The sequence below is a fragment of the Epinephelus moara genome, chromosome 12 (assembly GCF_006386435.1).
Source record: "Epinephelus moara isolate mb chromosome 12, YSFRI_EMoa_1.0, whole genome shotgun sequence".
Taxonomy (NCBI): domain Eukaryota; kingdom Metazoa; phylum Chordata; class Actinopteri; order Perciformes; family Serranidae; genus Epinephelus; species Epinephelus moara.
The window spans coordinates 26,630,396-26,641,327 of record NC_065517.1 but is presented as its reverse complement, the minus strand read 5'-3'; the positions used below and the strand labels follow the sequence as shown (position 1 = coordinate 26,641,327).

Genomic DNA, 10,932 nt, shown 5'->3' with positions numbered 1-10,932 from the left:
AGGTCAAGCTGGGGAAACTCATGGGGAAATTATATCGTCAATATCGTTGCCTTTTGGGATATTAATATCTTGCATGTTCATATCTCGGTATAGATACGATAACGATATATCGTTCAGCCCTAAATAGTTCCTACATGAAACTGTTCACAACAAGGTCTGTGGATTGGGTAACCAGGTCATGATTTGTGGAAAGAGACATTGCTGTTGAGTTTTTCAAATGTTTTTTTTTTTTGGCACTTTGAGCACCACAAGCTGAGTGCCATCTAGTTCAATTATATTCAAGAGAAGGCAGACATTTCTACTGCTGATATCTCCAACACTCAGCAACTCACACCAAAACAATCTGGATTGATAGACAGCACTACAAGTAAGGGGAAAATATGTATTTTGGATTTTAGGGTGAACCGCCCCTTTTAAGGATAATTCAATACACCACATGGTGTAAGTAGAAGAGTTTGTTTGTCTGTGAGAGAATGTGAGAGAGAGGTGAGTGTGTCAGAGAGAAACTTGCAATACTGAAGCGTAGTTTACTTTGCACTGGAAAGATAATTATCCTAGAACCTTTAATAACTCTAGTGTCGTACTGTTATTTTCTTATTTTGTGCGTTGTGTGTTTGTGATTTGACAGCTGATAATTACGTCATCTTTGTGTATAATAACACCTGATTTCAACATTTGTTAAAGTGTTCAGACTCTTAGTTAATTAGGCCCTAACTTTAGTGTTAACTGTAACAAAAAAGCAGTTTCACCCTCACCCCATGATACAGTTTTTCCCCCACCACCACCGCAAGCCTCTCAGCTATTTTTCAAAATAAACAAACCATTTTGTATCAAGTCTCTTTACGTGACCTTTGTGGTTCATGAAAAGAAACACAGACTAGATTTCGCTGTAGACATGCAAGAAATAATTCAAAAGATTGCAAGCAGCTTCTAATGAGGTCACTTGTAATGTGGTTAAAACCTGACGCAAGTGAAATAACCTGTTTAAGATGACAATTGCAAAAACAGAAGTACTTCCTTATTCTGTTTAAAATCAAATGGGTGCTTGTAAACTCACTGCGTCTCTGCCACTCCCTCTTTCCCACTGTGTTCTTATGTGACTCACCGATAGCCTTGAAAACTTCCCTTTCCCACTTATTTCAAGTTCTCTCCAGGTGAAGTTGTCAATGAGCCCCGCACTCCTCCTCTTTCTCAGGTCACAGGAGAAGTGGATTATCTTAGCTTTATCACCCCAGCGCTCTAGCATTAACTCCACTCTCCTCTCACCGTGGTCTGTCCCCGCTGCGTCATGTTACCTCACAGCATGGAGCGCCGCAAAGTTAATCCCCACCACAACAGATCACAGTTACAGGTAATCTGCCACCGCCGTGACTCTAATCCCATCATGTGCACACTGAAAACACTTAACCACGCGCAAGCACACCCTGATGTACATGAAGCATGCATGCACAGGTGTTAAGTAGAAAGATTTGACCAGTCACACAGTTAACAATGTAATTATAATAGCCTGAGGCATTCAAGCCTGTTTGTGCACACACACAGGCGAACCGGGACTACTCGTCCTTACACAATGCAGCCAGCGGTGAGAGCGTAAGGGAAGAAAGTCACCTGGCCTTTCAATCCTCTCGCCCTCTCAAACCCTGTGATTAAGAGATTGCCCTTGCAGGACAAGGGGAGGAACGAAAACGACAGAACTGAAAAATGAGAGGTCTCATTCGCTCTCTCTCTCACACGCACACATACACTGAAAGAGGCGGTGCGTGAGAGCTCTACGAGTCAAAGATAAGGTTTCCCTGGCCTCTGTTCTCTTCACGGCTGGTTAGAGGTTAGGACCAGGGTGTCTCAACTTACTGGCCCCTGCAGTGTTTGGGAGGTGGGACCAGCCCACACCCAGCCGGGTCTTAGCATTTCATTAATTGTCTAAAAAGGCACACTTTGCCTCTCTCGCTTTCTAGGGAACAGGATAAAACATAAGAGAGGAAGCACGAGATTGTGACAGAAATTAGGTTAGCTGAAAAAAAAAAAAGAAAGATAGAGAGAGAATAGAGACAAAATAGACACAAAACTAAGGAATTAATGGTCATATTAAGGGAGATTTTAAAGAGAAAATACTGTATCTTGAAAAAAAAGAGCATAAAGCTAGATGTATGTCCTTCAAAGTAAACCTCCTAGCTTCACTTTCCATTATGAGTGTACAAGGTGCAATCTACGCTCCATAGGAAGAGCATGTGATTCATAATGTGTGGGATACAATACCTTGGGCTCATTGAAAATGGGTTGAAAAGAGGCAGAACCCTTAAAAACAGCGAGACAGAGAAAAAGGGAGAGAGGGGACAAAGATCACTCATCTCCTGAGAGAATAGTTCAAGGCCACCATGCATTAGCTTTTAGCAGGATGGATTAAGTCAAGTTTGAGAGTGCGCATCCTAAACCTCCCCCATGCCCCCTTCTTACCCCTCCCATATACTCTCCTTTCAGAATAATAGCATAAAAAATGGCAACATAATACCATCTCATTGCATCATATTCCAAAATGGGGGGAAAAAAAGACAGGGAACAAAAGCGTTGGGGCTATGGGTCTTTCGCTCTCGCCTCTCCATGTACTCTCTCACTCGTTCACTCGCTTGCCGGCCCCTGCGGCCTGACAGCCTACCCTCTCTCCGACTCGCCTAGCTGGCAAAAAGCTGCTTTGTTGCCATAGTATCAACTCCCACTTTTGATACTGTCATTTCAAGTAGGATATGGTAGCCTTGATACAATATGTTCCCTATTTCCATTAAAATAGTTGTCGAAGAGGATGCTGTAGACTTTGGATTACACTTGACTGTGCCTGACAAGCGCCCCCCCACATACACACCCACTCCCCATCTCTCCCCATTTTATTAATGACCAAAGGCCCCCGCCCCATAGCCCAAATGGAAAGAGAAAGAAAGAGAGAGGGAGAAGCTATGGGAGTAGAGAAGAGGAGGGGTAGAAGACTGAGTGAGAGTGAGCGACAGAGCTATAAGAGGCCTTTTATGTACTCCTATCCATAAACAAAGTGAGATCCCAAAGTTCGTTCCCCTGAATGTGCTCTCTGGATGAGATGGGAACCGACTAAAGACAAGAAATTTTGATAATACCCAACACCCCCCCTCCTCCCACCTCAAACACACACATACACACACCAACTCCAGCCCCGTGTTTGCTGAGGGTCCAAACAAATACACTGCTTAAGGGGATCCTCTCAAACCAGCAACCACCAAAAAAAAAACATTAAGGTGATATGACAGGACTCTGCAGAATAACTGTCCATTAGGAACATGAAAAACATGTGCAGAGGCAGAGAAGAAAGAACACCAAACCTTCCAGCTTCCTGTGGTCCATAAGCCATTTAAGAAACTACGCTTAAAATGAAGGGATTTAGGTGAGAACAAAAATCCATTGTTTCAACACGACCCTGGACATTACAAGTCTGCTCAGGCAAAATGAGATATCCGCCTCCTTTCACTATGAACTTAGCTTCCACCTCTTTAAAAAACCTGACTGAAAGAAGTGGATTGATCCCATTGATTTTAAACACCACATGCAGGCCCAGTTGTCAACAAGTGACTGTGTAACCTGCCTCAGAGTCGCTGCAACCAGTTGGCTGCTCATGTGATAATCTAATCTTTATACTATTTGTTTCTCCACTAACTTGATGAACATTCAGACATTGCCAATGAGTCACAAGCCAAATGCATACGCTGACATTTATTTAAATGGAGTCCAGACAAATTTGATTTTATAGAAGGAACAGACCCTTGCTCCGGTGTGTACACTATAAATTAAACCATATATAGTTATCAAAGGGGCTTCAGTAACACATTATGAACTCAGCAACTGACTGCACACAGCTGGGAGTGAAATGGGATAAGTGGGCAATGGGATGAAGGCTGGTGAGGGGGTGGCTTTCTGCCCTCCCATGGGTGGGGGGCGGGGGGTAAGGATAGGGAATAAACGCTCCAGCTCCCCCACACCCTGGCCTGTTTCATTCTTCTCTTCTCTCAATGAGGGGATTAAGCAGACTCTCTCAGTGCGACCACAAGGGCTCTCTCGATTTCAGGGTGGATAGCAGGACAGCGGTGAGAACAGGAAACAAGGGAATGAGTTATAAACAGAAACTGTCTAGCATAATTAGATGACAGAATTAAAGTGCTTCTAAATATTATAAGTAAGACAGAAACAAAAAAGAGCAAAGCATAGGTTATGCATTCCAGGCCGAGGCATTGTGGCTAACGCTCTTAACATGCTGGAGATGGAGGAAAATGCTTCTAAAGAAAGCTGAAGAAAGGAGAAGGAGAGAAGCAAAGCAAAGTTGACACCACATTTGTTGGGAAGTGAGGGATGCGCCGCTTCTTCTGTGGTCTTATGCAAAGCAGGGTCACACAGGGCTATGAGGTGCACAATAATGCTGATTACACGCATATGCTAATTATTACACGCTAATCAAGTACAGTAGCCTTATATTCAACGCTAATGCCTGGAGACGGCTTCTCTTCCCTCAACCCATTTCTTTAAGGTAAAGGGAAACTATAAATACGTGAGGGCTGCTCGCCAATCTAAATACACCAGGCCACTAACTACAGGGGTGTCAGTCAACTGAAATGACAATTTAAAGATAAGAGATGAGGCAATCAGATGAGACATTGACTGCCTGACAGTACCAGACTCTCAATACAGCCTGCACATTAACACTGCATTCAGTGGAGTCCCAGAATTGCTCAATTGATGCCAAATTGTATGTGATGACAGACTTGATGAAAAATGAAGCACACAAATGTCTTTGGAAAAAAACTTTTTGCCAAATCCTGAAAATGGTGCCATTTTAAAGAAAATAATATGACTTTCGCTTATGTTTTTGTTGAATAAAGACTCTTTCAGCTGATCACATTATAACTGGGCCCTGAAACAATGCCTAATTTGAGCTTGTTCTCAGAAACAGCAGGTGAAAAACACCCATCTAAGCCCAAGATCCTCTAAATCTGAGGTCTGCTGAGTTGTCATTCAACTGTAGATATTTTAACTTTCCATTGTCCTGAGCACCTCTGGGATTTCTCAGTCACGTTGGCCCAGCTTGAACATCTACAGTTCAATGACAACAGAGCAAACTCCCATCTGCTGATAAAGACTGTGTGACATGGCCAAAAGCTCCAAAGCATGTGGGTAAGTGGGCCTTGAGATTGTTTTTGTTAATAATTTAGTATGATCATTGCCTGCTATGTGTTGATTCACTGAAGTATAGTACTATCATTGTTTAAAAGTGGTCTAAATTAATTTAAGCTGACTTGGCACTGACTGAGGGAAATGAACATGATCTTTGTTTTGCAATAGCTTGGACTGTCTAACCGTTACTCTCGTCACTTGTTGCTCAATGATGCCAAATTTCCGGACAGTGTAAGCCAAGAGTCTAACAAGTCACATTTCACAAGCACTTCATAACAATTTTACATGTTTCTTTACACAGGCATTTAGATCAACTGCTGACTAGCTCAACAATGGACGGCAGAATCTTGTCTAAAAAAAATAAAGCCTTTGTTTTCCTCTGCAAGTCCTTCAGTAGCGTAGCGTAGGAGGAAGGAAGTGTGTTGAGGGGGGGGGGGGGGGGGGGGGGGGTGGAAGAGACTGGAAAGGATAGGCAGCATCCTGTCGACAGTTCCAGAGAAGCTGACTTGTTGAGTTTTTTTCCCCTTTAGCCCGGTGCTGAAATATACTAGTTGGGATGGCTTTGATGACTAATAAGTAAAGTCAGGACAAACTAAAGCATTGTTAAGCCAATCAGCATCCCTACTATAGTGATATTTGCATGTGTAAATGGAAGGAGAGAGCTGGCAATTTGGCTATACAGGCCTTTAGGGATGGCCATTCAGTGTATCTAATTCTGTTATCTATTATTTGCAGTAAAAAGTTTGGGTGTGGCTGGAGTTCAACTCTGAACTATTCAGGAAGGCCTTAACTTTTAGGAGGAGTTATTTAATCATGGTTTATTCAGCTTGCTGAAGGGGTTATATAATTATTGTTGGGAGATATATGACTTGTGTGAATTTGTAAAACAGCTGCACTCTCACGCCTCTGTGGAAAAACACTTGACGGTAATGTAAACAAATTCCCTTATTTAGCAAAGCAATAGGAACATGTTTGATAGCAGCAAAGCAAACACTAGTAGGTTCACCGTACTCTTAAATATTGTCCAAATCACTCATTGGCGTACTAACAAACGTCAAATGTCAGTCAAATAACCTCGACTCACTGCTAACATCAATTACAAGATAGCTTAATGACAGATAGCTAACCAGTGTTAGCTAGTATAACGAATGTTGTTAGCCTGCTAACGAGCGTTGGCTTATACGTTTCGCAATTAACGCCCTATTCATAGTAGATAGTCATTAACACGTTTAAATATTGACTTTGTGATTGTATTCGGGGCTTTCTGATCCCGATGTCAGGTAGTCATAACTTTCTTAGACTAACGTTAACGTTACAGGAGAGACGTTAGATAGCTCAGGTAGCTAGCTTAAAAGCTAACGTCATTAGCACTTGTACTGCAGGCTCACCTTCAGTCTGACTTCATACGTGGTATATCTGGCCCTGCCAACCCCAACGGTCTCAGGGTTGCTCACGTCAATCTCTAGAAAGTTACTCGGAGGTCCATAAGCGTCATTTAAGTTCTGAGGCTTGGTGAAGAGCCTTCTTGTGTCAGCTATGGTATCAGCCATTTCTTCCCTGTCCTTCTAGTAGCTCGAGATAGTGTCAAGTTAGCCAGGATGCAAATATCTACGTTCCGGTACTAGCCTTCAAAATAAAAGACATGGTGGGTGTTGTGTCCGCGTAATACAAGAAAAATGCACATATTTAGAGCAGTGTCTCGATTTAATGATATCATAGATTTATACATTCATTTTACACGTGATTTTATCGTTTACATACCAAAAAGGTCTAACTGTAACTTTTATGTTGAAGGCAATTCATACAACTTCCGGTATTGCTCAGTCTCTCACTATCGCGTACTTGAAGGGCCAGCGCGCTTCACTTCCGATCAGCTGAGGTTCAGCTGACGCCGCTCCGTTTGTTTACAACTCACCAGCGGGCACAGGGGCTGTAATCGCATTTTTTGGACGATATTCACATTTGTAATAATTTCATTTGTATAATTCGGACCAATCGTGCTTCGCAGTGTGAAAAAAATGCTGCTGAAATGTAAAAACATAGCTGATCCGACGTGCTTTGGGATTTAATGCTCAAAATAAAATCAATTATTAAAAAATGAAAAACGTAACTTCGAAAATAACAAGCGGAATATTTAATCTTATTAATAAAAACGGATATGATCTAGTAATATAGGCAAAACAGCAGGGATCTGGTTCGGTCTAAAATGTGCAGCTGTTTGTTTCAGTTGTTTATAAGCTTAAATGTTAATTAAATAATTAAGACACTTGTTACATCTGATAAAATGTATTCAAAACGAGTCACAGTCTGATTTGTGCCATGCGTGTGCCATGCGGCTTATTTGTGTCAGATGAGTTTCAATAAAGTTTCGCGTTTTGAACCATCATGGCGGCGTACACGGTCTCTGCAGCTGTCAGATGCTCAGTAAATGTTTTATTAAGAGACACTGTTCTGACCTCTAAGATAATTTGCCGTCTGTCAGTCATCTGCACCGGAAAAGGTACGTGTCTTTCCGTCATGTTGTACGCAGTAGAAACCGTCGTGTGTTAAAACCTGTCCTCTTAGATAACTTTACTGGCTGCAGCACATATAACCTCTACATCACACCTGACTACAGTGGCATTTCTTTCCAATCACGGTTTCATTGCATCTAATAGAATGAAGTTATTTCTGTGAGCTTTGTGTAACGATTAACACAGACTGCTTTTGCTGTAATGCTTCAAGGTTACACCAGTTGGAGGACATGCAGTTCATCCGCATCATCCTGCTCCTCTGAGTCTCCTGCAGCAGATATCAGTGCCCTCAGTGGACACTATGATCGCCTGGTTCAGTCTGGCTCTCTGAGGAAAGATGCTGAGCAGGGAAAAGTTCTCAGGCAGCTGGGTCAGCTGCAGCACACCCTGAAGAACTACAGTAACAGCGTGTACTTGAACCCACCTCCACCGAGGCTTGACTCTAAAGATGACAGCAGTCAGCTTCCAAAACATAAAGAGCCCCACGTCTCCGCTGCCGAGGTAAAGGAGTTAATATGATAATCAAATCCTCAAATCTCTTATGATAAATTATTTCCTACAAAATACAATAAATGTTTAGAATTTGTTTTTCCAATATATTTGAAGTTAGTTTTCATGAAAGCCTCACATCGTTCTTATTAACTTGCGCTAAATTAAGTCTGTATGGAATTCTCCTCATGATCTAGATCAATAAAAAGATTAAAGTCAGCTGATCGAGACCACACCACAGACCTAATAATGTAGTGGCATAAGGCAGCAATTTTTTTTATGAGTTACTCTGTGATTTAGCCTAATTTCATTGGCTAAAATGAGCTATTTGAATGGTTATATTGCATACTACAGCGATGAATACAAGACCATCAGGCTTATATAATCATGACTATAGTTTTGAGAAAATCCAAATTCAACTCCACTCACAAGCTTTTTGTGAAGTCGTATGAAAAGGTCTTCTTTAGTGGCTGTGCTTTTCTCAGTTTTTATGGAGATGCATCTGTTGGCATGCATGTTTAGAAGGTGTTCCAATGCAAGGGCGTAGGTCAATGGGGGGGGGGGGGGGGGGGGGGGGGGTTGGGTGTTCCTCCACCAGAAAATTGTGAGCATCAAACACATAATTTCCTGCATTCTGGTGACTTTTATTTGCAACAGTTTATGGGGTAAATGTCTTTATTTATGTCAAAGTAAAAGTCCTCCTTTAAGGGTGACATGTCCCCTGCATCCTTCCCAAATTCTGCTCCCATCTATTAAAAAAAAAGTATGTCCACAGATGCATCTCAGTAGCAACTGAGCAAACTCCATCCACTCATAAAGACCATGGGATGACATTGAAAGGTAAGGTAAAAGCCAGTAAGTGGGTCCTTAAGTGGCATTTTTTCGTCAGTCTACTCTACTAATCTTGAGCATGAAGGGTAAATCTCATGATGTAACATGAGATTTACCCTTCATGCTCAAGATTAGTGTAAGGTTTGAAATCACTCTCCAATTCACTCATTCACTATTGTCTACATCAGTGGTTCCCAGCCATGGGGTCCAGATTTCTCCTTAGTTATCAGTTCAAGGTCCACACAGTTTAATACATTCAGCGTCATGCTTACATTTGGCCATGTCTATGAGTTAGTTTGCTGTCTCTTTCAAGTAGCTGTCCGTTACTCACTCTAGAGCAGGAAAGAGCAAAATAAAAGCTCTGTGCTAGAATTCATGGTACTTAAAAATAAAGTGCGTTTTTTACAAACGTGACACACCTGTGGTCCATTCAGAACAAACATGCGGCCCACTTTTGGACTGTGACCCACCAGTTGGGAACCACTGCTCTACACAATATACACTCAGTAGTAGTCAGGATTTTGGACGCTTCTGAGTTGTTGTCATTTTACATGTTGTCATGTTTGGACTTAAAGGTATAATATGCATGACTTCCCTAAAAACAATGTGTAGACTTAGACCAGGGGCAACCTGTGGCTCTTTAGACACTCTCCACTGGCTCCCAGTGGCTGTGAAATAAAATTATATGGAAATAAATAACATTTTTTTTTAACATTCAGATTTTCATTTGTCATCGTTGTAGGCCTAAAGTGATTATTGCATTTCACAACTATAAAAATGTGTAGCCTATACATCGAATAAAAAATGTTTCATCAACTAAAATGTGCGTTACACGTCTACGACCTGGTGCCTTTTACTCTGAATTCTGCTGAACTGCAGTAGCGGTGGCTAACCTGGAGTCTCTTTAATGAGGCTACGGAAAAGTCTTGGAGGAAAATAAAGGATTTGATAATGTGTGGACAGACATTTGCTTTCACCACCAACGCTGCAAAGTACTAATTATAAATAGCCCACTGCAGAGTTGCCACCTTGTAGTAAATCATATTCATGAATGCTCATTTAGACCTATTCGTAATGCTGATGGGCTAATTCAGACTTAATAGGCTGTTACCTGTACTCAGACAATTTTTTTTCTTAACGTTTTTTGGTAAATAATGGCTCTTTTAATAGTAGTAATCTCTATCAATCATCACTTTTGACCCACTTCAAGTGTGAGGTGGTTTGTTATTCTGCAGAGACTCTACCCTCTGCCTGTATTGTCTTCTTTAATTCTCAGTTTCTGTGCTCAGGATGCTTATGGGCGTGTACCCCCACAGCGCTCAGGTGAGGTTGGAGCTTTACAAAAAGGTAGCAACTAGGTGCCAGACAGCAAGCAGCAGACATGCAAGAGACACAGTGCCAAAAAAACACAAATATAGTGAGGGGAGATATCAAATGAGTGAATCTGGGGTTGGCTTTTACTTTCACTTTTGGTGGAGAGCATGTTTACAATCAATAACTGACATTGCTGCATAGTATACCTTATAAAAGCAAAAAGTAGTGTGAGTGCTGCAGACCTCTTCTCTCTTTCCTTTGTGGGATTTTTTGAGAAATAAAAACGTGTATGCTTTTCAAAAAGTAAAAAAAAAAGTGCACATGGTAGAAAATAGTGAATGATTTGGGACACAGTTTACAATTTGCGCGGCAGCATGGATTTGTTAAAAGCCTTTACAGTGTGGCATCTGGACTCCCATTCCGTTATAAAGCCCCATTGACGTCTAACATATGGGGGGACTTCACTGGGTCCACTGCACTGTACTCCAGTTGTATCACTGATGGTGGCCATGGGGCTCAGGTCAAAGGGAGGGTAGGGGTCTGGGAAGTGTATTGTGCATGTGAGTTTTGGAACGGCATAATGTAGGGGGCTGTTGTTGTT

General features: G+C 41.8%; 2 protein-coding genes across 2 annotated transcripts in view; one reads left to right on the top strand and one right to left on the bottom strand.

The window, feature by feature from the left end:
• snx3 (sorting nexin 3) overlaps positions 1-6,773 on the bottom strand; it is a 21,552-nt gene extending 14,779 nt beyond the window's left edge. Inside the window, exon 1 of the mRNA XM_050058094.1 lies at positions 6,573-6,773. Coding sequence (XP_049914051.1) covers positions 6,573-6,734 — 162 coding nt within the window. The 5' untranslated portion in view covers positions 6,735-6,773. The remainder of the gene's footprint in view (positions 1-6,572) is intronic.
• Positions 6,774-7,051: 278 nt separating this feature from the next.
• The window catches only part of afg1lb (AFG1 like ATPase b), a 44,730-nt gene continuing 40,849 nt past the window's right edge, over positions 7,052-10,932 (top strand). Inside the window, exons 1-2 of the mRNA XM_050058087.1 lie at positions 7,052-7,684; positions 7,909-8,198. Coding sequence (XP_049914044.1) covers positions 7,570-7,684; positions 7,909-8,198 — 405 coding nt within the window. The 5' untranslated portion in view covers positions 7,052-7,569. The remainder of the gene's footprint in view (positions 7,685-7,908; positions 8,199-10,932) is intronic.